Source organism: Bos grunniens, chromosome 11, assembly GCF_055505025.1.
Source record: "Bos grunniens cultivar Pamir isolate PY7600 chromosome 11, Bosgru_T2T1.0, whole genome shotgun sequence".
NCBI lineage: Eukaryota > Metazoa > Chordata > Mammalia > Artiodactyla > Bovidae > Bos > Bos grunniens.
Genome location: NC_141175.1, coordinates 1,309,370 through 1,333,721, shown reverse-complemented (window position 1 = coordinate 1,333,721; position 24,352 = coordinate 1,309,370). Strand labels below are relative to the sequence as shown.

The 24,352-nt window shown below is 62.9% G+C and overlaps 2 protein-coding genes across 31 annotated transcripts in view; both read right to left on the bottom strand.

Annotated features, from left to right (window-relative positions):
- Nucleotides 1–622: 622 nt before the first annotated feature.
- Nucleotides 623–9,999, bottom strand: NSMF (NMDA receptor synaptonuclear signaling and neuronal migration factor). Of its 4 annotated transcripts, none has more exons than XM_086323973.1 (15): nt 9,747–9,999; nt 9,280–9,341; nt 8,183–8,683; nt 6,955–7,030; nt 5,782–5,850; nt 4,883–4,935; nt 4,478–4,567; nt 3,824–3,948; nt 3,650–3,733; nt 2,738–2,771; nt 2,558–2,628; nt 2,327–2,406; nt 2,106–2,208; nt 1,868–1,943; nt 623–1,751 (listed from the first exon to the last, which is right to left on the bottom strand). In XM_086323973.1, the coding sequence occupies exons 1-15, from the start codon at nt 9,815–9,817 to the stop codon at nt 1,654–1,656; spliced, it is 1,593 nt and encodes a 530-aa protein (XP_086180099.1). In that variant the 5' UTR covers nt 9,818–9,999; the 3' UTR covers nt 623–1,653. The 4 variants fall into 4 exon arrangements, with proteins under 4 accessions (XP_086180099.1, XP_086180101.1, XP_086180100.1 ...); XM_086323975.1 differs by having other exon boundaries at nt 1,868–1,905; XM_086323974.1 differs by lacking the exon at nt 4,478–4,567.
- Nucleotides 10,000–10,608: 609 nt separating this feature from the next.
- PNPLA7 (patatin like domain 7, lysophospholipase) overlaps nt 10,609–24,352 on the bottom strand; it is a 79,029-nt gene continuing 65,285 nt past the window's right edge. For 22 of the 27 annotated variants that reach the window (XR_015136016.1, XR_015136017.1, XR_015136018.1 and 19 more), the window contains 12 exons: nt 22,512–22,694; nt 21,873–21,991; nt 15,995–16,151; nt 14,025–14,141; nt 13,812–13,881; nt 13,137–13,253; nt 12,518–12,666; nt 12,027–12,179; nt 11,839–11,949; nt 11,431–11,515; nt 11,117–11,220; nt 10,609–10,981 (listed from right to left, as the gene is read on the bottom strand). Coding sequence is in view for 22 of the 27 variants with exons in the window: in XM_086323949.1 (XP_086180075.1) it covers nt 10,949–10,981; nt 11,117–11,220; nt 11,431–11,515; nt 11,839–11,949; nt 12,027–12,179; nt 12,518–12,666; nt 13,137–13,253; nt 13,812–13,881; nt 14,025–14,141; nt 15,995–16,151; nt 21,873–21,991; nt 22,512–22,694 (1,398 nt within the window). In the remaining 5 variants the exon portion in view is untranslated. Of the gene's footprint in view, nt 10,982–11,116; nt 11,221–11,430; nt 11,516–11,838; nt 11,950–12,026; nt 12,180–12,517; nt 12,715–13,136; nt 13,254–13,811; nt 13,882–14,024; nt 14,142–15,994; nt 16,152–21,872; nt 21,992–22,511; nt 22,695–24,352 lie in introns of those variants that run through there. The other 5 variants (XM_086323948.1, XM_086323950.1, XM_086323957.1 and 2 more) reach the window with 3 other exon arrangements.

Here is a 24,352-nt window from a genome sequence, read left to right as displayed (position 1 = left end):
TGACACGGCCGTCGTGCCGCCTAAGCCCAGGGAGAGGTGGGTGGGTCGCACTGGGGGGCTATCCGCCTGGCTCCTCGCCCAGACTTTCATCTAGACGTGAGTTCTCCTGGCAACATCACCCCCTTCCAGGCCACCAGCCTCCAAGTCCCCGGGACCCCCAGCCTCCCAGCCCTCACTCAGGCCACCATGGGCAGCCTCCCACCCTCCCCAGCCCTTGGTAGCCTAGATGAACCCACCTGCCACCTGTTGATCTGCCCACCGGCAACTGGACCAGAAACCTCCAGGGAAGCCAGGCCCAGCTGGACCCAACAACATCCTGGTCACTGGGTACAGGGGGCATGGCACACGTCGGGGTGGCCAGCCGGCCCTGTGATCACTTCCTGGGCTCCCCTTGTGGCCACACTGCTGACCACGGGGCCCTCAGCTCTGTGTGCAGGGGTGGGGCAGAGGCTGCGGGCGCGGCGTCTCTGCCCTCATCTGCAGACCACCCGCCCGTGCCCCTCAGTCCGGGCCAGGGTGCACAGGCGGCCACCACAGCAACAAGCTCAGATCAGCAGGCCCAGAATCTTCTGGGTCCAGAGAGGCAGTGCACGGCGCTGAGAGAGGAGACCCACGCAGTGGCCGCAGCAGAGGGTCAGATTTAATGGTCACTCTACAGGGTGTCGTACATTGTTCATAGCCCGGCACAAGCCCCCCTCTCCCCTCGACGGGGGGCACAGCCGGGTTTCTCAGACCACACTCTGCACAGGGGGGCCAGCCCCCGAGCGCCAGCTATGTACAAGGGCCGGCCCACTGGGCCACCGGCAGGCTGCGTGTGCACAGCCCAGCGGCTGCCCCGCCCTCCCTCGGGCCAGGCTGCGGGGGTCCAGGCCCCCATGCGGCAGGCGGCAGGAGTTTCACCCGCCAGGACCCAGCCCCGGCAGGCCCCGCCAAGACCCAAGCCCCTGCACCGGGAGAGGCCTTCAGAGCTCGGCTGCCAAAAGCTGAGCCGAACAGCAGCGGGGAGCCGGTTGGGTACAGGGGGCCGGGGAGCAGGCAGGGCCTGGCTCGACCCAGGGCGCCCTCCGAGTGAAAGGAAGGCGTGTCCCCGCTGCCCTTGGGCACCCCCGCGAGCCGGTGCCGCGGTCAGGGAAGCAGGGGCGAGGGCAGCGCAAGCACAGACCATCAGGGACTCGGCCGGTACGGAGCCAGGCCGGGCAGACGGGCCGCCCTGGTGCTGGTGATCGGATACGGCAGGGCTGGGGAGCTGAGGCAGAGGGTCCTGGACACACGTTGAGCCGGGTGATCTATGCCATGACTAGTAACTCAGCACTTAACTAGTTAACTAGTAACGCTGCTTCCCTTTGAATTGTCTCAGGGGTTGTAGAAAATTGCACTTATTTCTATGAACCTGCAGAGGCGCCGCCCCAGCGCTGAGCCTCCAGGCGAGGCCCGGGCAGCATCCGCCAGCCGCGGGGGCTCCTCCGGGGCGCGGGGGCGGTGGCCGCTGAGACCCGTGGTGCCGTGAGGACCGGAGCCCTGGGAGGGAACCTGAGCGACGTCTGAGATGCCCTGAAGTGGCCGTGAAGACCGGGACCCACGCGGCACCGGGCAGCTCGCAGCGGCCCAGCCTGGCGCCGGTCTGAGGGAGCGGCCGGGCGGCGGTCCCGCCCCTCACAGAACGTCCTCAAAGTCCAGCAGCTTCGAGTGCTGGCGGCTCTTCCACAGGCGGTACAGCCGGAAGTCAAAGTAGGTCTCGATCATCTGCTTCCCTGAGGCGGGAGGGGCGAGGGCGGGCTCAGCCCCGCCTCCGGGACACCCCGCCCCGCCCCCCGCCCCGCCTCGCCCGCGGGGACACCACGCCCCGGCCGGCCAGCCCAGCGCTCACCTTGAGCCGACAGCTCCAGGGGCGACTCGAAGATGACCCTGTAAGGAGTCATGAGGGTCCTGAGGTTCTGGAAGAGCTGAAAGGAGGGAGTGGACTCTGAGTGCAGGGCAGAGCAAGACAGCGGCGGGGAGAAGCGGGGATGGGGAGCAAGAAGCCCCAGCTGGTGAGGCCAGGCACGGGGATCTCTATGGGAGGGCTGAGACGGAAAGGGAGTCTGCAGAGAAGCAGGGTGCTGTACCTTCTCCCCATTGGGGTTCCCCAGGACGTAGCAGCCCATGACGTGGATGACGTTCGGCTCAGGGTTCACTTTGCTCATTAAGCGGCTCAACCGCTTCCAGAAGCTGGTGGGGAAGGGGTGGTCACAGGCAGCCTCCAGCCCGACCGCCAAGTGAGAGGGGACATGGTACCCCAGCAGACACTGGCCCCTGCCCCCCAGCCCCCCGGGCACCCCCTGCTCACTGGATCATGTCCTCTTCCTTCTCCACTTTGGCAAAGGTGGCCACCTTGTTCTTGAGCAGGTACAAGTGTCCTGGCCCACCCTGTGAGAGTCTGCGGTTAGTGGGATGGGACTGCACGCTGGGGGTGTCCAACCACTGTTCCCTCAACACGTGCAGATGCAAACGTGCATATCTCTGGAGGTGGCATCCTCCACCCCGGCCCCACTCCCGGGCAGGAAGGGCTGAGCCCTACCTGGCAGAAAATCAGCATCTTCCAGATTTTGGCCCCCTTGTGGTAGATATTCAGCTTCTTCTCTATCTCCTCTGGGGAGGGAGGGGTATGAATGCTGCCCCCACCGTCCGTCTGCGCCTCCCCCCACCCTCCCCCCCGCCCCTCGGAGATCAGAAGGCAGAGGGGTCAGAGGGCACATACCCAGGATGTCCTCGAAGGTTGCATGCTCATGGTCCTAGGGAAGACAAGATCCCAGGTTAGAGCCCCTCTCGGGCAGTGCTACCCACTCGACCCGAGATGGGGCTGGGAGTACTCAAGTAGAGGATGGGGATAGCGCCCCCACCAGACCCCGAGACGGGGCTGGGAGCATTCACGTAGAGGATGGGGATAGCGCTTCCCACCCGACCTGAGACGGGGCTGGGAGCACTCACGTAGAGGATGGGGATAGCGCCCCCACCAGACGCCGAGACAGGGCTGGGAGCACTCACGTAGAGGATGGGGATAGCGCTTCCCACCCGACCTGAGACGGGGCTGGGAGCACTCACGTAGAGGATGGGGATAGCGCCCCCCCACCCAACCCTGAGACGGGGCTGGGAGCACTCACGTAGAGGATGGGGATAGCGCCCCCCCACCCAACCCTGAGACGGGGCTGGGAGCACTCACATAGAGGAGGGGGATAGCGCCCCACCCGATCCCAAGATGGGGCTGGGAGCACTCACGTAGAGGATGGGGATAGTGCCCCCCCACCCAACCCTAAACGGGGCTGGGAGCACTCACATAGAGGAGGGGGATAGCACCCCACCCGACCCTGAGACGGGGCTGGGAGCACTCCCACAGAGGATGAGGATAGTGCCCCACCCGACCCCAAGACGGGGCTGGGAGCACTCACATAGAGGATGGGGATAGTGCCCCCACCAGACCCCAAGACGGGGCTGGGAGCACTCATATAGAGGATGGGGATAGTGCCCCCCACCCAACCCTGAGACGGGGCTGGGAGCACTTACACAGAGGATAAGGATAGTGCCCCCACGCGACCCAAGATAGGGCTGGGAGCACTCACATAAAGGATCGGGACAGTGCTCCCCCACCCAACCCCGAGACAGAAGCACTCACGTAGAGGATGGGGATGATGGCGGGGTCGTCCCTGCGTATGATGGTGGGGATGTACTCGGCTTTGGGCACTTTGGAGGAAATGAGCTGTGGACAGGGGAGGCACTCAGGGCCTTGGCCGTCCTGGAGCCCCCCACCCCGCCCCCACCACTGAGCAGTAGCTGCACCGGGCCTCACCATGACCTTGGGTGGCACGAAGCCCTCAGTGTCACAGGCTACAGCCTCCAGGCCCTTCTCAGTCTCCCAGTCCAGGTCCTCGAAAGCCTCGCCCAAGGTGCAATGGGAGCTCTGCAGGTCACTACCTGGAGGGCAGGACGTGCCACCAGGCTGAGGACCATCTGGAGTACGACCCGCCCTGGCTGCAACCCCAGAGATGGGCAGGGGACAGAGCCAGCAAGCCGTGTCCCAGAGGGCCCTCCAGGCCAGTGAGAAACCCAGGGCAGGTAAGAGAGCCAAGCTGAGGGCAAGCCGGGCTGCTGCCACCAGCTGGAGGCTGCCTGGCAGGGAAGGCTGTGGGCCCTAGGGCAAGGCCAGTGGGAGCCGAGGTGCAAGTGTCAGCTCCAGCCCAGTGTGCCTGGCGTCTGGGCCAAGGAGAAATCAGGTACTGCAGGTTTCCGGCGTTAGGGGCACCAGGCAGGGTAGCCAGTGAACCCTGGCCCTTAGTAACCCCTACCCAGAAGACTGGAGGTGTCAGAGCGCCCCCCTCAGCCCAATAAACCGAGGTCCAGCGGAAGCGCAGAAGCCCAGCCGTCTGGGTGCTGGAAGCGTGGGGCTGGGGGCCTAGGGGAGCCTCTGGGGAAGGTGGGCCGGCCTGCGGTGCCGGGCACCTACTGTCTCGGGAGTCGTGAGAGGTGTCGGCTTTCATGGGGGTGGGGTCGCTCCAGGACCGGCTGAAGCTCCGCTCGCGCCGCTCGGCGAACGCTGCAGTGAGAGCAGAGCCCGTTAGGGACGTGGCCTGCAGCCACGGGAGGTGGCTGGGATCGGCGGCTGGGCAGGACGCGGGCCGGCGGGGTCTGGAGGGTGCAGGATGCCGCTGCAATGGGACGGGTAGGAGAGGGGCAAAAGGCGGACCGGGCAGGGTAGGGGGACAAGGGCGGAGTCTGCGTGAAGGGGCGGGGCCCTGTCCTTTGGGCGGAGCCTGGGTGTGGGAAGGTTGGGGGCGCAGAGAGCAGCACGCCAAGCCGCAGTCGGCCAAGAGCAGCACCGCCCACCCGTTCGCCTCACTCTGGGCCTTACTCTGGGCCTTCACCCGCCGGCTGCCGACCATGCGCAGGTGTTTGCGGAAGTTCCTAGGGGTGGAAGGACAGGGCTGCTGCTGAGGGCCACCAGGAGGGCTGGGCATGCTCCTCCTCCGTGCTCCCCTCCCCGACTTCGTCCCTTTCCGTGAGGGGTGCCCTCCCGGCGCCCCCAGCTCTTCCACAGGCCAATCCCACCCGGTCTTCTCTTCCTCGAGCCTCCCAGCCCATTGGCCGCTGGGACACAAGCAAGGTTATCAAGCTTCCTGTTGCCCCCCACCCTCCTCCCAGGACAGCTCCCTTGGTGACCTGTGCACTTGGTCTCCCATCCCTGCTGCCCACCCTTCCCTTCCCTCCGTGCACCCAGGCACACTCTGACCACCCCCAACCCCCTTCTCAAGGAGTCAAGAGTTCCTGCTTCCCGCGCACGATGGCCAAGGCAGCACAGCGGGCCGCACTGCAAGGTGGGCCTGGGGCCAGCAGATGCCCCCACTCCTGATGTTGTGTCCCTAGGCCGCCTCAGAGGCAGGTCTCTTGAACTCCAAACTTTGTGTCCTGCCAAGGCCCCATTTGCAAGACAGACAGTCAAGCTTCCTGGACACATCTGAGGTGGGGTTTGGGAGGATAAGCCTGCCTGCTGATCCCACAGCTCTGGGCTTCAAGGGCCCAAGAAAGGCATGCGTGGGCCTACTGGCTGCGGTTCAGCTCAGTGTGTCCCCAACACACAGGCCTGGGAGCTCAGGCCACACGACCCCTCCTGCCTGCACGCGTCCCCAGAGCAGGGCCAGGCCAGTGGTCGCCACCGCCCTTCCCCATCAGGTCCACTGGACTGGGGGGGCCCAGGCTAGACCAGAACAGACAAGAGACAGACCCTGGTGGCGAGTGGCTGGCAGGCCCTACCTCTGGATTACAGACGCGGAATCATTCTCCCGTTTCCGGCGCTTCCTCTCCGCGTAGCCCCTGAACACCCTGGGAAACCGCCACGAGTCAGCACTGCCCTTGGCCGCAGGCGGGAGGGACAGACGTGGGGACGGAGGCTCGAGAACGGGGCCCGCAGGCACCCAGGGCCCTGGGCCAGACAGAGGGTCCCAGCCTGCCTCGCCGTGTCCTCAGCCCAGCTCCCCACAGGCCCTGGTGCAGCTCGCTGCTCGCCAGGACCCAGCACGCCCTCCTGGTCAGGGCCCAGGTCCCTGGCCTGCCCCGACCTACGTGCGGGTGGGCGAGTTCCCCAGGGACCACCACCACGCCCTCAGGCTCAAGGTCCTCCTGGTACTTACGAGATGCTGGAGTCCCAGCGGGAAATGGCAGCGTGAGGGAGAAGACACAGTGAGCAGAGACCCTCAGACCTCTGACCCCACGGGGCTAGTTTCCTTCTTGTCCCTGACTCGAAGGGTCCCGCACAGGCACCCCAGGGTGCCCGCTATGCCACGGGCCAGTCCTTGAAAGGGCAGCAGATGCTGAGGTTACGGTGGCCCAGGCCACCAGATGCTGCTCAGGCTGCTCAGAGGCCTGACTGTGTGCCTTGGCCCTGCTGGGACCCGCAGCAGAGTGGCCCCTGTTCAGCCTGAGGGCGGCAGTGCACGCCCCAAGGCAGCTTGCAGGGAGCATCTTCAGAGCAGGGGACACTGCAGCAGAGTGCCGCCCTGGAGGGAACTCCTCAACAGAACGTTCACCCAGCTGGGTGACGGTCAAGAGCACGCCCCCCAGAGGACTAAGCTGTGATGGCTCGCGGTGCGTGGAAACGCAAGGAGGCTGCTGTTTGGAGCGTGCGCAGGGCAGAGCTGGGCAGCAGCCCGGGAGAAGCACCCCTGCTGGTGACTACATCAGCCGCAGCCCCCCGCCCGCTCCCCAGGAGACGGCACCGCGCGGGACAGGGCAGTGGGGACAGGACAGGGTGGGGGTGGGGGTGGGGTGCGAGCAGCCAGGCCCGCCTTCCTGCAGGCTGACACTCAGGCAGAGCGGGTGGAATGGGGGCGCTCGGGAGCGGCCGCCCAAGTGGGCTCCGGGCAGTAGCTCCTGAACAGCAGGAAGAGGCCCCTGGCCTGGGCCCCGCGCACAGCAGACACAACTCACGCTTGCATAGTTGTGGTTGCTGTCTGGAAACTGAAGAGGTTTTCCTTGGGGAACCAGGTACGGATGGGGACGTCATCTGGAAGAGGCCAAGGGGGCAGTGACTAGGGTGGCTTAGGGGTTCCTGAGCCCTTTCCCACCTGCCCAGGGCTGGGGGTGTTCCTGAGCACAGAATTCCCTAGACCTATCCCGGGGTAGGGGGGCGGGGCCTGGCACCGCGCCAGCAGGCTCCGAGGCCCGCTCAGCTGTTCAAGCCGCGACAGCTCAGCGGCTTCGTGACGCTCGTCTTCACTTGGCTCTCCCCCTGCTGCCCACAGCGGACACGTGTTTCCCGGAAAGCACAGCCGGCCTCCAGGGCACCCAGGAAAAGCACTGACTCGTCGCCTTCAAGCCGGAGGGGCGGGGCAGGGACCGTGGCTGCCTCTCCTGGGGCTCCAGGGCTTTCTCTGCCGCCCAGACACTCTGGAGTCCACATGGTCGGCCCTTCCCTCTCTCAGACCTTCCTGGTGGAGGCCCTCACCAGGCAGGGAGATTGACCCTTCCCAGAGGCCTTATAGCCACCAGACAGGGTGGTCGAAGGCCACTCTATTCTCTTCCCTGACCGCATTCCAGAACCTGGCCTGTGTTCCTCAGAGGAGCACGAGGACCTGGCGATGTCTGCACCCCTGGCCTGTGCCCTGATGCCCCGCTGGACTGTGGATTTGGAGGCTCAAGAGGTGCCCGGAGAGCACACAGCGGGTCTGCCAGGTAGAATTCTGCTCTTCCGGAAGTGATGGGCTCGGAGCCCAGAAGCATGGGGACCACCTGAATGTCCCAGGCAGCTTCTTCCTGACAGCAGGCCTCCAGGGCTCCTCAGCCATGCGCATTGCTCGACAATTCTGGTGGGGGGCCCCACTAGCTGGCCAGGCCCCCTTGGTGAGCAGGAGTCCCACTGGGTGGGTGCCAGGGGAGGGACTGTCCCCCAGCACTCCCAGAAGGCAGCCCCACCTTTCCACTCAACCAGGCTTGCTGCCCGTTCCACCCTGAAGACCCTCCCAGCCCCGTGCTGGGGAAGCAAGCCTGCCATGACTTGGTGCTGGCAAGCCTGAAGCCAACCATGAAGCCTGGCTGGGCGTGGGGTGTGGTGGCAGGACGCCACCTGCGGGCGGTGGCCGGGGCACCCGCACTGTCCAGGCCTCCTGGCGCTTGCTGCTGCAGAGGGGGCTGCCCGGGCCCCCGCCCAGCCCCTCACCAGACACTCGGTCAACGCTGTACATCCTCTCCAGCTTCTTGCGGCGGCCGGGAGCCTCAGGCAGAGGCGGCTGGTCCACCCCAAAGGCCTGAGGGGAGGGGCTGGGGGCGAGCTGGGCGCATCCGGGGCACTCCTTGGAGCCCTGGCGGCTGCCCGCCCAGCTCTGGCAGGGCCTGCTGACGTCCTCGTGACTGCCGCCCGGGCTGGCGCGCAGGGGCTGGCTGTGGTGGTGGGGGTGCTGCTCCAGTTGCCGCCGCCCCTTCACCACAGCCAGCTCGATGGCCTCGGCCTCCGGGCCGGGCAGCAGGGCCGGCTCCCCTGAGATGGTGTACACGCGGGGCTGGGGGCCCTCACCAGCCGGCTTCCCGCTGGCAGCCTCCTCCGGAAGGCTGCCCTCATATCGGCCGTTGGAGATGAGGGAAAGGCGGCGCTTGTTCTGAGGGGCCGGCTGCATCTCGGGGGACCCGTCGTGGCCAGAGCAGGCGTCAGCCAGCAGGTGGTCTGGGGAGAGGCTCCAGGTGAGCTCGCAGCCTGCTGGCCCTGCCTCCCGTCTCCTGGTGCTCTGGAGGCAGGGCATGGACACCCAGCGGGTGCCTGGCCCACTGACCAAACCCTGGGCCTGAACAACTTCACAAAAGGGCTTTCTGAGCTGTGCCATGCCCCAGAGGTTCATACTTCACTTCCACCGTGTGGGTGACAGACTGTGCTACCTATGGGTGATGGGGGGCAGGAACAGGCAGGCCACCTCCCAGCCTGCCACCGCGCCCGTGTGCCCAGTGCCAACTTCTCCCCTCCCCCCCACCAGCTGGCCCCCAGAGACAGTGGTGCCAGCCCTGGGGGGTGCCAGGAGGCCTGTTGCCATGCCAACGGCCCAGGCTGGGTGGGTGCCATGGTGATGAGTGACTCGCAGTTCCTCCTGGGGCTCTGGGCCAGGGAGGGCAGGGGGCGTGAGGAAGCCAGCCCAGCAGGGCGGTAGCTGCCCGCTCACAGCACACAGTAAGCAAGGGCCGTGTCTGCGGGGCAGCAAGCAGCACGCCCTCCCCTAGACTAGCAGCTACGGGTGGACCAGGTCCTGGCCCTGCCTCGCGTGCCCCTACCTGCACCATTCCGGTTTTCGGGGTGACTCTGGGACAGGTACTCGCCAAACGCTCGGGCTGCTCTGAGGGGGTGGACAGCGAGGTGCGCCGTCAGGGCACACCACCCACTCTGGCGCCCCCACCCCCCACCCACGCCTTCTGCACCCGCAAGGGAGGGCTCAGGGGTCATCCCCAGCAAGCACTCCCATCCCACCTCAGACCGCCCAGGGCTGACAGGTCGCAGTTCCGGGGACCCTTGGCACCCCGCGCATCTTGGCCGGACCTGCAGGTGGGGCCCGGGTCTGCTTTCCCTCCAGCCCCGGCCGCCCAGTGCGTGTGGGGGTCGTGAGGTCGGGCACCTCGCCCACCGCAACCTCAGGGAGGGGAGCCGAACGGAGGTGGGGGCGGGCGCCGGCTACGCGCATGCTGCAGGGACCGGGACGGGGCTGGGGCGGCGCTGGCCCCGGCGGGCGGCCCGCCGCACTCACCGCACTTTGGCCGCCACCGAAGACATGGCCTCGCTTCTTAGCGCCCTCCTCCGGGAGGCGACGGCGCCCATGATCGAGGCGGCGGCGCATCCCCAGGCCTCAGAGCGCGCCCCGCGCCCGCCGCCTCCGTCGAGGGTGCCGCGCCGCGCCGAGGACTGGGATCAGGCTCGGGCTCGGGTTCGGGCTCTGGACCCGCATGGCAGCTCCGGGGCCCTCCACGCGCCCCGCCGCACCGGACTGAACTGCCAGGCCCGGGGGTGGCGCTCCGCCCACCGCGACGTCAGGGAGGTGGAAACCCCGCCCACCTTGCGTCAGAGGGGCGGGGCCCAGCGAAGCCCCGCCTGCCCCACCGGCAATGGGCGGGACCAACCACGGGTCTGCCCTCTCGGCGCTGCCCCCGGAACCCGGAAACCGAGGCCTGCGGTCCCCTGGATACAGGGTCCCAGGCCCTTTGGTCAAGGGGCTCCCTGGTCTCGCAGACCCACGTGCCCGCCTCGGAAACCTGCAGGGACCGTGGACCCCAGAGTCAAAGGCCTGACAGATCTATTTTTTTGTACAAAAGGACTCCCTGGTGCTATTTAATGATCTGAAAAGCAAAGTGCCCGCGTCATCTTAGGGAAAAATTTTGTGTGTACAAAGTAGGAAAAACGCCTGAGAGCTCTCGGGGGCTTCATGCTTGGTTGGGCGGATACAAGCACCATCCCAACCTTGGGTGCCCTGCCTGCCTGGCTTGGGGTCCCAGGGTCTCACGCGGTGACCTCACAGGCAGGCAGGCAACCCTATACCCTGCAGGGTCAGGACTGTGAGCTGCCCATCTTGGTGGGGCCCCCGGCCCCAGGGACCTCGGCACAGGGACCACATGTCCCACATAATCAGATCTACCTTTATTGACAGGCAAAGCAGAAACACGAGGGCTCCAGCACGAGAGGCCCCAAGGGCTGACACAACCCCGATGACTGCTGCGTGTGCAGAGGATGTCAGGACCAGTGGCCCTCCAGGAGAGGCCAGGGCAGAGTGGCCCCAGAGTGACACTCCACACAGGGCCCCAGTGGGTCCCCCTGGCAGGCTGGAAGAGCTGCAGGAGCTAGGCACTCTGAGATGGAGCCACGGAGGTGCTGGCTTCAGGGTGGAAACTTCTACCCATCTTAGTCAGAGAGCTGGGGTGCTGAGGAGTCCTCGGCTGTTTTGGGGGAAGCCAGACCTCAGTGTTGATGCCGAAGCGAGGGCTCATTCTCCTGTTAGTAAACAGCACATGGTCAAGGTCAAGGTGGGGCAACCCTGGAGGGCAGCAGGGAGGGAGCAGTGGCCTGCTTTGGAGCCCTCAGCGCGCGTGGCTCAGCCAAGGGGCACAGGGTGTCCAGGCAGCTCACCGAGTCGGAGCCCCGGTCGGCTGGGGCGCTTTGGAAGTCAACGTACGCGTCCTTGGGGCCTCCCAGCAGCACCTCCTCATACTCAGTCTGGTAGTCAGATTCATCTGGGCAGAGAGCAGGGCCATGTGGGTCACCTCCTGAGCAGGGGCAGGGGCCATACACAGGCAGGGGTCCCGCTGTGCAGCCAACCAGGTCTAGGGGCTGCCAGAGCCAGCCTGGTGCCCAGGGCAGCTTATTGAGAGTGAGGGTCAGCAGGGGACATTGCCACCACCGCTCCCAGCTGTTGGGCATGTATGTCTCGGGATCCAACTCACCGTCCCCTGCAGCCACCTTGGCAGGCTCGATACGTGATACAATCTCAGCAAGGTCCGTGAAGGAGGCGTTGGGGCAGGTGAGGACCTGGGGGCGGAGGTGAAGAAGACATCTGACTTCTCCTGACTGCACCCGCCCTCTCTGTGACCCTGTGGTCCCAGCCTCTGAGTCAGAGGGGGGCGTGGGTGATGGGTAGAGTCCTGAGCAGCCCCACCCCAGTACCTTCCTCCCACCATGAGCACTTCCCAGGTGGAGAGTCAGAAGAGGCCCGTGCCTTCTGGCCCCTGGGAGGGACAGGGGGCACCTGCCCTCCTGAGTGGCTGAGTGGGGGTGCCAGGTGCCGCAGGGTGAGGACCCAGCACCAGAGGACGGGTCTCAGCAGGGGAGCGGCCACCTGCTCGGGCACTCACGTCGCACGCCTTCATCTTGCTTGTCCCCTGCCGGTCCTGCAGCATCTTCTCCAGCACACCGCTGCGACCCCAGATGTCAAACACTGTCCGGCCATGCTGGTACCCCACCTCCTGCACACACACGGGAACCCCATGATGGGAATGGGAGCGCAGGGAGGCCCGGGGGTGCAGCCGGCCTGGACACTCACACAAATCTCATCAAACTTGCTGAACTCCAGGGTGCCATAGCTGTCAATCGGAGGGCGCAGGTACTCGCAGTAGTCGCTGCTCTTCACCATCTCCAGCTGCCGGACACAGCACACGTAGGCCAGGCGTGTCTGGATCTCAGCCATGTTCAGCACCTGCCGGGCCGCAGCACTGAGTGTGGCTGTCCTGGCCCCACGCAGCTCCTGGCCTCCGTCTGGGCACAGCCCCTGTTTCCTCCCTGGCCCCTCCAGCCCCTCCCCTCCCCCATGGGGAGACTATTTCTGCTGGACCTGGGGGAGGGGGCTGGGCATCCACCAGGGGGTCTGGAGTCTTTACACATGTCCCCCTCCCCAGAGCTGGTCCTGGGCAGGCAGGGACCATCCCCCAGGCTAGACCCAGAGCCTGGAAGACACTACTCCCTCCCTGCCCGTCTCAGGGACGTGGGCACCAGGGCGTGGGGAGGAGCGGCCAGAGCAGGCAAGGCTGGGCCCACCTTGACCTTCGTGGCCAAGGGATTCCAGCGCTTCCACAGGAGCCACCATCCCGAGAGCGCATCCCCGTAGTTGGTGAGGTCTGTCTCATCCCGGCTGCCCACGTCAATGGCGATCACCACCTTTGCCCCCATTGACCTGGCCACATCCGCTGGGGAGGAGGTGGCCTGGTGACCAATGGGGACAGGTGTGCAGAGCCCTGGGTGGGAGCACAGCTGAGGGGAGGCTGGGGTAGAGCTAGGGGTGGGGGCAGAGCCTGCCTGAGAGGCGCTGGGGGAGCACATGGGCCTGCAGGGCGGGTCTCCTCTCCACTGTCACACCGGGGCCTGTGCAGGCCCTGGCAAGTGTAGAGCTGTCCAACAGGTGGCTGGCGTGCCCCAGGAGGGGCTGTGCCCACAGCAGCCCTGACACCTGCAGGCTGTTAGTTCTCGCTGTGGGCACAGATGGGCCCTAATTGCACCGACCGCCACTTGGCCTTGCTCTGAGCTCTGAGCACTGCGGAGCCGCCAATGGAGCCATCTGCTGGGAGTGTATCTGCATGCCTCCTGCACTGCCCCGCCATGGGGCACACGGAGCCATGGGGTCAAGGCAGGTGGGTGCCCCTCCCCACCCACCCAGTACCTGGGAGGTTGTTGATGTAGCCCCCATCCATCAGCAGGTGCCCATCTTTGGGGTCGCAGAGTGGGGGCATGTAGCCCGACAGGGACATGCTGGCACGCACGTACCTCCACAGTGATCCTGGAAGGGTGTGCAGAGGAGTCCGGGAGAAGGAAGCAGACTTCCGCTGCCATGAGCTCAGAGCCTCGCCCAGACAGGTCCTGAGGCCCCTGCACACCTGGCCCGGCAGAGGGTGCCAGGCCGGGCAGATGACACCCCTCCTGGGCACCCTCCTCCTTGGAGGAAGCTGGTGGGGCAGGACTTGCTCCGGGGCGCCCCACATCTCCCCTGGCCACGCCCTTCTGCAGGCTCTGCCACCCTACTCACTTCCAACCAGACTCATTTCAAGAGGCTCCCCAACACCCTGGCCTGGAAAAGGGCCCTCAGCTGCCCACCCATGGGTCGGTTTTCCCCGGGATCCCCATCGAGCAGTGCCAGACCCTGAGTGCGATCTGTACACTGCCATGACCCTCATGCTCCACTCTGCCCCCTGTCTCCACTGACCCTGCAGGCTTCAAGCCCGCAGCAGAGTCATCTTGCTCAGACCTCCCCAAGTCCCTTGCCTCCTCTGGGGGGCACCCCTTCCCTGGAGCCACTCCGCCCCCGCTGGGAACGTGCGCCCTGGGAGGAGGCACTCACCGTCCGTGTGGACCCGCATGGCAGATGCGGAGATGTCCGTGGTGATGGCGAAGTATGGGATCCACAGGTCCTGTGAGGGGACAGGACTCAGGTGGACCAACCCAGGCTGCCAGCCCTCGATTCTCAGGGCCCAGGGCGTCTAGACCCAGGCAGGCGGAGGCCACGGACTCTGCTGGGGCTCCCAGGTTAGTCCCTGCGGGGTAGGGGGGGCACCTCGATCTGCCTGTCCTTGAAGATGCTAGAGATGCTGCTGTTGAAGCCAGCCCCCGAGAACATGGAAGTGATGGGGTAGGTCAGGTCCAGCATGGTCTTCACCATCGACATCATGTCCTGGGGGGCACACAGGGCACACATGAGCCCCTGCAGAGGAAAAGGGGCGCACACCCCTGCCTATGGGCACAGGCAGCAACCCCCCCGCGGGACCACCAAGAGCCTGTATCAGGAGAAGGGAGTGGGCACACGGGCACACCTGCTTCCTGCAAGCAGAACGGGGGCCTCCTGGAAGCACCCAGGGCCTGGGGGGAGCAAACACCACAGCCTGAGTGGCAGGGCCTGGAGCAGCCGCTGGCCCCTGGCAGGCTTGACTCACTGGGCCCTTGCTACCCGCTCAGAAGGGCCAGCTCTGGGCATGCTGGGACGAGGCCATCTAGGCCCAGGGCTGGCTGCATGCCCACTGCTGCCCATGCCCAGGTGCCAGGGCAGGCACTCCATCTCCCCGACAGAAGCAGGGCCCTACCGAGGGCCTGACTGCCGAAGCCCCAGGATACCGTGGAACAGAGGTCCGCCCTCCTCACTGAGGCTGGACAGCTCGGCCTGTGAGCACAGGACCAGGAGCGCCTGACCCCTCAGGGCTCGGGGTGAGGAGGAAGGGGCCTCCTCCCTCCCCAGACAGACCCGAGAGGGGAAAGCTCAGGCAGGGGCTGCAGGTGGAGGGAGGCACGTGCGCAGGCATTCACACGGGGCCCAGGACAAGCAGAAGCACACGTGCTCGTGGAGACAGGGACCCAGGTGGCCCAGCATTCCAGGGCTCCTCTGTGGCCAACAAGCCCCTACCTCCCGAGGAAGCCCCTGCTCAGCACCGCCCCCCACGCCCCTCCACAGGCCCAAAGGCAAGGGCCGCAGGGCGGCCGGCAGGTTCCAGCCCCATGCCCCCTCGCAGGGGCTGCCCAGCAGGCTCGCGTGGCCCAGCACACACTCAGGATGGCAGGCCATCAGGCCCAAAGCTCCATGGCTGTTCCCACACCTCCACACCAGCAGGGTGAAGAAGACAGGGACCTGCCCGGTTGTCTCTGGTCCCTCACTGAGGATGGACCCTCACTGTCCCCTGGGGCCACTGCCCTCACAGGCTGTCCTCAGTGACAGGAGCCTCGGGGACATGTGCACTGGGCAGATGGCCCGCGCTGACAGCTTCTGCACAGAGTGCGACCGGCTCCTTTCTTTTAAAAATGAGATGCGTTTCCGAGCCCTCTCACAGCCTCAGCCAGGGCTCTGTCCTGCTCGCCCAGACAGACAGAGCCCTCAGGAGGGCAGGGGAGGTGCCCCTCCCCAGACAGAGCCCTTAGGAGGGCGGGGGAAGCACCCGTCCCCTGGACAGAGCCCTTAGGAGGGCGGGTGATGTGCCCCTCCCCTGCCGTCCCTCTGCCCCGCCCGGGCCCAGGTTCTGGGCTGTCCTCTGGCACCCGTTCACTACAGGACCCACTGTGTCCACAATGTGTACTTCTTACTGACATTTGGGGTCTCACACACCCAGGGAGAGAGACAGCCCAGGGCCCACCCAGCCCTTCCAGAGTCCACACCCAACCCCCTCTATCTACCCCACACGCCAAGCCTGCATATCTCAGGGCCAGATGCCAGACAATAGTGGACAGCCCCGAAGCCCCAAATCTGCAGGAATTATTGGAACGGGCAGGTCTCAAGCTGTGTGCCCTGCCTTGCCCTGCCTGTGCCACACAGACCCCCAGGCCCAGGCCTCCCCCGCCCGCCTCCCAGCACTGGTGCCCTGGTGGGCGCACTGCGGGTGCATTAACCTGTCCTCAGTCACCTTCACAAGACCAGGCACCGGAGCCCCCGCCCCTGGCAGCGAAGTCCTCGCTGCGCCCTCCCTGCTCCCCAGCCACGCTGCAGGCTGCCTGCAGGGCCGCCTGTCCCCAGGCCCCTGCCGGCCTGCGCCTACAGGGCCTCACCTCCGCCCACTGCTTGGCCCGGATGCGGATCTGGCTGTAGCTGCGTTCCTCCGAGTACAGGGCGCCCATGAAGGCCCCGATGGACGTCCCTCCAACCATGTCCACGGGGATGCCGTACTCCGTCAGAGCCCGGATGATGCCCACCTGCGCGCAGCCTCTACACCGACAGGAGCAGGAAGTCAGCACCCACTCTGCCCGCCAGAACCCAGGTCCGCCGTCCTGTCCTGCCCACCCCCCAGCGCCCACCCCCCGCACCCGTCACAGGAGACGGGGCAACGGTGGCATTCAGACGGGGCAGCGGCGCTCCTGAGCGGCAGCCGGCGCTCAGCCTCCTGTGGGGGCGCTGGGGCTGGCTCCGGGCCAGGCAAAGGCTTGTCTCTCTCTTCTGCGGGGCGTCCACCACACAACCAGAAACACCACTTGGGAGGAGCAGAGACCCCAGGACTGCAGCAGGAATAGGGACAGACGGCAGGAGCAGACAGAGCGACACCCGAGAGACAGGGAGGTCGGGAAGGTCTAGAACCTGCGACTGACATCGAGCCTTGGGTTCAATTCTAAACGCAGAGCGTGAATTCAAAGAGCAAACCATTCCTGCACTGTTGAAAACCCAAGTGAAGAAAACTTCAGACCAAACTGAGAACAAAAAGGCACGTTACCTCCAAGGGGCAGCACCCAGAGCCGCGGCCTGCCGCGCTGTCTGGGAGGCTGTGGCCTCGCCACCGGCCCTTCTCAGACAGCGTCTGCTGGCCCGTAAGTCAGGAAAGAAACAACAGCTTAAATCAAAGAGGGCAAAATTAAGGAAATAATAAAGACAGGAAATTAACGAACCAGAAAACAAACATAATAGACAGGACCCTGAAAGCTACAAGTAGGTGCTTTGAAAAGATGAATTCAGTTGATAGTTCCTGGTAAGACTGATCCAGAAAAGTAAAAAGAGGGGGAGAGAGACGCGGGGGTGGGACAGAGAAGGAGGGAGGAGGAGGAGGGAGACAGGCGGTTGTCATAACTAACCTCAGGACTGAAAAAGGGAACATCAGAGATGCTCCAGTTAAGAAGTTAGTAGTAACTTTGTGCCTTAAGTAGGAAAAATCAGATAAAATGGACACATTCATAACACCAGTTACGAATAACACAGCTTACCAGACCCAACACTAGAAGTAGAAAACCTGGATAGTCCTACAACCATCAAAACAAGTGAGTTTTTAATTCTTGAATCCTTACAAAATTTCATGTCCAGATGGTTTCACTAGTTAATTGTACTAAACATAAAGAAGAACAGCACAAGCCACGTAAGACCTTCCAGACAACAGAAGCAGCGGCAAACAAACCTGCCTGCGTTTCAGGCGAGGACAAGCGCAGCCCGCCTCCCGCAGACCCGAGGGCCGGGCAGACACGATAGGGCCACAGGCCAACGAGTCTGTCCCAAGGAGGTGACGCTAGAATCACTCAGTGTGATCCATCATATCAACAGAGTAAAGGAGTAAATCACAGAATCCCACAGACCCAGAAAAACAAGCCCCCGTGATAAAAACTCGGTTGGCTAAGAACAGAAGGCACGCCCTCAGTCTGGTACAGAGCGTCTCAGAGATCAGCAGCTGCGCGGCACTCAGCCATTAGAGGGGGCGCAGTCCTGATGCTGCGGGCACGGCAAGGGCTCGCTCGACACCTGCTCAGACCTGCGGGAAGCTCTAACCAGCGCAACAGACGAGGAAGAGAAGCAAAGTCACGGAAAAGAAAGAGGAAATACTATCTTTATTCTCGGAAGACTTAACTGTATACATAAAAAATGAAAAAGAACTACAAAAAAGGAAATAGAAGAAGTGAGTTTACCAAGGCTGTAAAACGACATATTTACAAATATCGTTTGTATTTCTACATATTGGCGACAGACAATTTAAAATGAAATTTAAAGCAGACCATTTACAATAGCAAAAACCCATAAAATACTTGGATGATTCTAAAATTTACACAGAGATGCAGAGGAATGAGGATGATCAAAATAATTTCAAGGAGAGGGAGGGTGAAGGAATCACACTGCCTGATGATTTCCTACAGAGGCTCCCTGCAAAGCCAGGGCAAGGGAGATGGCGTGCAGTGCGGTCAGCACAGCAGGCCCCAGCGCAGCCCACACCTGGGCAGGTGCTGGCATCTGAGCTGGATGCCGTGGCAGCTTAGCAGGGAGTGAGCAATGTGAGGGAGAAGACCCTCACCCACCGAGAGCTCCGCCACTCAGAGGTGGCAGCTGTGGGCGGATCGCAGGCCCAGAAGTACAAGCTTCGAGAAGATGAGACCCCAGCAAGAGCCCCCTGAGCCCCAGAAGTTAAACTGTAAGAACCAGGGAAATCCCACTTCACCAGGCTAAAATGAGTTCATCAAAAAAAGCCACTAGGAAACAAAAGTCAAAGACTGGAAACAGTATCAGTAATGAACACATCTGGCAGAAGACTTGTATCCAGACTACCCACAACCCCTCCAACCAAACAGCAGAGGACAGGCCACCGGGAAAGGAGGCCCTGGAGCCCGAGTTCGGGGATGCAGACCAGGTCCCAGCGGCACCGGGAGCGGCCACGCTCACCCTGACAGGGTCAAGGGTGGCAGAAGCGCAGGCGGCCCTCGCAGCCCTGGGGTCGGGCACATTCAACCGCTCCAGGCAGAGGGGGTCTGCTCCTACGTGTTATCCCACAAGGGAGACTCGTGTGCAAATGCTGACAGCCACTCTGTGCGTAGTAACCAAACCTAGAACACAACCCGGACGTCGCTGACAGGAGGAGGACCAGCGCAGTGTGGAGCCCGGAGTCCAGGCAGCGCTGCTACAGCTGCAGCCGGGGCACAGACAATGCTACGTGCACAGAGCTCACGGACCGAGCAGACACAGGCCAGCACGGAGCGGAAAGCTCAGCAGGCGAGCACCGATATTCTCAGAGAAACTCAAACTGCGAGACCCAGGCACTTCACCAAGTTCTTTGAGAAACACGAGAATGAAGAGACTCGCCTGCAAGACCCAGAGGGAACAGACCTTGGGAACAAAATGGCACTGGACTTCACAGCAATCCTAGAAGCTACATGGACAATAGAAAGAACTCCCAGGGAAACCACTTCCACCCAGAATCCCACAGCCAGACTGTCCTGCAAGTGCGCACAGAACCGGCACACTATCTGCCAAGCATTCTCCCGGCAGTGCTCTCAAGGAAATTTCTAGAGTATGAACTCTAACAGAATCAGGAATATAGCGAGAGAGAGGAAGACACAGTACCCAGAAATGGAGCTGCAAACAGGAGACATGGGGCAGCTCCCAGATCACAGGGACAGAAACTTGAAGGCAGTGCTTCAGCCCTGTGCCCGGGAGGAAGCCGCTGCCCGGCCCAGCAGAGTTCGGCGGGCGCCGGCGAACTGTGCGCCCACAGCAGTGGAGCTGCATCACTCCAGAGGAGACAGGCTCCGCCCCCGGGGAGGGGCCGCCTGGGACCCTGAGCTGAGGAGGAGGCAGAGGATGGGTGACAGGGGGTGGACAGAGTCTGACTGTGCGTTTGGCCTTAGAGCTCAGCAATTTAGAACTGAAAAGAATGAAGCAGACAAAAGCAAACAACAGAGTCCCACTGCAGCACAAGCAGCCACGCTCACTGTCCTGTAAGAACCCACAGAGGGAAGGGGCGTGTGCGTGTGTGTGGCTGAGTCACTCCGCATACACCCGACACCAGTGCAGTGTTGTACACCAGCTATGCTCTGGCGTGAGACACAGAGTGTAAATGGGGACCAGCTGTGGAGCGGCTGAAATGACCGTCCGCAGGACACTGTCTGGGGACAGCTCTGGACCTGCGGACAGGCACCGTGTGTCCCACGAACACTGCAGGGCCTTAGTAAACGCCACTTTGAGCGAATTTCACTAAAAATGCTGTAGCAGACCAGCTGCTCCAGCACCTCACTGTCCCAGCCCACAGAAAGTGCCTGAGTGCCCCTCACCTGGCAACTCTGAGCAAACTGCCCGGTTTCCAGGCCCACTAGTTCAGCTTTCAAGTGAGAACGTGGTGCTGACGATGCCTCTGAACTACCCGAGATGAACAGACACAGTACTCACTAGCCCCCACCCCCGGCCAGGCCACACTCAGGGCGCCAGTGTCACCACGAGGGGTCCCTCCCGGCAGCCTGAGGCTCTGGTCCCAGCCCAGCCCTCAGAGCGAGGCGGCAACAGGCAGCAACACGCGCTGTGAGGAAGATGAAACCAGGGAGGAAGCTGGAGTGAGGGGCAGGGTCCCCGGGAAGAGCAGCGGACCAGCTTCGCCCTACTTTCCCTTCCCTAAGAAGGCTCCATCCTTCCCTAGGGGTCTTGGGCCAGAGCTTCGAGCCCCAGTATCTCCAGTCCTAGGGAAGCAATGAGCGTTGAGTCCAGTCAGACAAGCAGTTCTGAGGGTCATCTGCATTCTCTCTCAGACCTCATCCAGCTATGATTAGCCGAGGAGTGCAGGAGCTGAGCAGGGCATCCACCCTCTGTCCTCAGCTCACTCCAGAAGGAGTGTCCTACAGCCAAGGGAGGTGGTGAGCCAGGTCCCTCCAGCAGGCCCCAGGGACAGGCGGCCAGCCCAGGGAGTGCCCTGATGCCCACTGTGGCCAGGGGCCTGGGCTCCAGCCTGCAGGGTGCCCCGGCCCTGGGACCCACGCTCGGTGGGCAGGGATCCAGCACAGGTGCTGCCCTGCCCCTCCGCGCATCGCCGCTTCACCCGGTGGCCTGGGCCTGTCGCACGCTCACCGCACACCCGCGCTCCATTTCTGCCCCGCGTGTAAATTTCTCTCTAACACACGTCAGGAGAAGGGCGGCAAGTGTCAGGACAACCTGGGTTCAAGTTGTTTGGGCTCAACATCCTTAAAGGAACCCACCCACCAGCCCAAGGAGCTAAAGGCTGCTTCAGAGGGTCGTGAGCAGAGCAGATCCCTGTTTCATAAAGCGGAGAGAAGCTCACCTGCAGGCCAGAGGAAAGAGGGAACAGCCAGGAAGAGACACGCTCTCCTGAAGCCTTGTGGAGGGGCCACAGCTGTGCATGGGCAGCGCACAGGGGCCCATGCCCACGTCCATGCACACACACACAGCCATGCACGCACACCCACGCCCACGCACCTACACACACACAGCCACGCACACACACACACAGCCACACACACACACACACAGCCACACCCATGCACACACACACACAGCCACGCACACACACACACAGCCACGCACACACGCCCATGCACACATACACAGAGCCATGCACGCACACCCACGCCCACGCACCTACACACACACAGCCACGCGCACACACACACAGCCACGCACACACACCTACACACACACAGCCACACCCATGCACACACACACACAGCCACGCACACACACACAGCCACGTGCACACACACACAGCCACACACACACACACACAGCCACACACCCACGCCCATGCACACATACACAGAGCCATGCACACACACCCACGCCCACGCACCTACACACACACAGCCACGCACACACACACACACACAGCCACACACACACGCCCATGCCCTTGCACCTTCACACACACACACCCACGCCCATGCACACACACACAGCCACACACACACACACATGCCCTTGCACCTTCACACACACAGCCACACCCATGCACACACACACACAGCCACGCACACACACCCACACCCATGCATGCACAAACAGCCACACACACACCCACGCCCTTGCACACACATACATGGCCATGTGCACACGTACACGCCCATGCACACACACCCACGCCCCTTGCACCTACACACACACAGCCACGCACACACACTCTTGCCCACGCTCCTACACACACCCACACACCCACATGCAGGGAAGGGCATGGGAAGCAGAGGTACTCACCTTGCTCCCCCTCCCCCAAGGACCAAGGCGATGGCATTGCCGGTCAGCACTCTTGCCAGGCGGGAGAAGTCCGAGTGCCGGTCCGGGGGCCTCTGGCAAACCCGCTCGTACAGCTCCACCTACAAGAGAGGCCAGCAGACAGGGCCAACCTGACCCGCTGCTCTCCCCGACTCCTGACCCAAAGCTGTCTCCAGGACACGCCGGTGGTTCTGAGCTGCGCCGTCAGCACCTCAGTGCCTGGGCTCGCCTGGGAGGGCGCCACGGCCCTGAGCCTAGCCGACACCTGCCACTCCAAGTGGAGGGCGTGCGGGGCCTGGATGTCTGGGCATCGACACCACGGTCAGTTTGAGTCCACCGTGCTGCGGGGCCCCTGCTCCCACTGCGGCCCCTGCCTAGTCTCCAGGGCTGAGGACCCCGAGGAAGAGGTGCCTCAGGATTTGCGGCTTTTTCTGTCCAAAGGAGGAGGCAGGGCCAACCTGAGGCCCCTGGGCTCGGCTCTGGCACCAAGCGGGGCTCCTCCATCAGAGGTGCCGCCACACAACAATCAGGCTCGAGCAGAAGTGAGAGCCGCATCAGCGCTGCGGGCTGGGGTCAGAAGTGGAGGGAGGGCAGGAAGCAGGCCCCAGGGCCCCACCTCACCAGCTTGGGCAGGCTCCTCCTGGAGAAGACGCGGCGAGGGCAGCAGAGGTGCAGGTGGCCAGAACACCAGCCCCGCATGTTGAGCCACTCCGCGGTGCGGGCCGGCGCGGGCCCGTCCTGCCGGTGCAGCAGCACCAGCTGCTTCTGGGCACGCACGGCCGAAGTCTCCAGCATCCGCTCCAGCTGAGGGAGAGTGGAGCCGCGAGTCAGCCAGCGCAGCAGAGCCCCGGCTTACGGCGGCCCCAGGCTGGACGCCACCTCGCCCATCAGCCCACAGGGGTTGCGGCACCGGCCTGGCTGTAGTGTGCTGGGCCCTTCCTCTGTGAAGCCGGGCCCCAGGGGTTGCGGCTGCGTGCCCGCCAAGCTCTGCGGGCCTGCAGGCAGGGAGCGCACCGCCCTCTGCTTCTCTAACATGGCCTCGTGAATACATGCTGCAACCATCTTCGGCAAAGGGGCACCGCTCCTGGCAGAACTGGAACCCGCAGCAGAGATGACGAGTTTGTAGCTGACCCAGGACGGGGCAGAACGTGAGGTGAGAAGAGGACGGACAGAAAACAAAGAGATGACGACTCCACCTGACACCCGAAGCTGGAGACGTGGGGCTTCGGGTGCAGGGCGACGAGCACGGAGCCCCAGGCCTTGCCCGGCAGCACAGCTGACTGGAGTGGGGTCTGGCAGCTCTGGGAACCTGAATACACAGGCTCCGGCTCGGCAGCTTTTCTAGGTGGTGCCCTGAAGACACCCTTGCACACGCGTGTAGTAAGGAAATTTCACAGTCCACTGACAGAACAGACAGATGGCGGGGCGTTCACAAATAGAAACTAAACAGCCATAAGACGAGTAAAACAATATGGATAAAACTCAGAAGTGTAAGCACTGAGGGAAAAAGGAAATCTCAAGATGGTACAGGCTTCAGCAGTATGTGAACGGAGAACTTCCAGATGTATAAGCTGGATTTAGAAAAGGCAGAGGAACTAGAGATCAAATTGCCAACATCCGTTGGATCATAGAAAAAGCAAGGAAACTCCAGAGAACCATCTACTTCTGCTTCACAGACCACACGAAAGCCCTTAACGGTGTGGGCCACACAAGCTGTGGAAAATTCTTAAAAGATACGGGAACACCAGACCACTTTACTCGCACCCTGAGAAACCAGTATGCAGTTCAAAAAACAACAGTTAGAACCTTATACGGAACAACTGACCTTCCACATGGGGAAAGGAACACAAAGCTGTGTACTGCCATCCGGCTTATTCAGTTTACATGCAGAGTCGTGCGTGCTTGCTAAGTCCCTTTAGTCACGTACGATCCTTTGTGATCCCAAGAACTATAGCCCACGCAGCTCCTCTGTCGATGGGATTCTCCAGGCAGGAACAGTGGAGTGGGTTGCAATGCCCTTCTCCAGGGGATCTTCCTGACCTAGGGATCAAATCTGTAGCTCCTGCATTGCAGGCGAATTCTTTACCTCTGAGCCACCCAGGAAGCCCATATGCAGAGTTCATCATGCAAAATGCTGGACTGGATGAATCACAAGCTGGAATCAAGATTTCCAGGAGAAATATCAACAGCCTCAGATATGCAGATGATACCACTCTAATGGCAGAAAGTGAAGAGGAACTAAAGAGCCTCTTGATGAGGGTGAAAGAGGAGAGTGAAAAAGTTGGCTTGAAACTCAATATTCAAAAAAACTAAGATCACGGCATCCAGTCCCATCCGTTCATGGCAAACAGAAAGGGAAAAACTAGAAGCAGTGGCAGATCTTATTTTCTTGGGCTCCAAAATCACTGCAGACAGTGAAATTAAAAGACACTTGCTCCTTGGAAAGAAAGCTATGACAAACC

Coding starts and splice junctions, on each gene's coding strand:
- NSMF (XM_086323973.1), bottom strand. CDS start 9,817: ATGGGCGCCGTCGCCTCCCGGAGGAGGGCGCTAAGAAGCGAGGCCATG. Junction 9,342..9,746: donor TCGGTGGCGGCCAAAGTGCG/GTGAGTGCGGCG, acceptor CCACCCCCTCAG/AGCAGCCCGAGCGTTTGGCG. Junction 5,851..6,954: donor GCAACCACAACTATGCAAGC/GTGAGTTGTGTC, acceptor GCGGTTTCCCAG/GGTGTTCAGGGGCTACGCGG.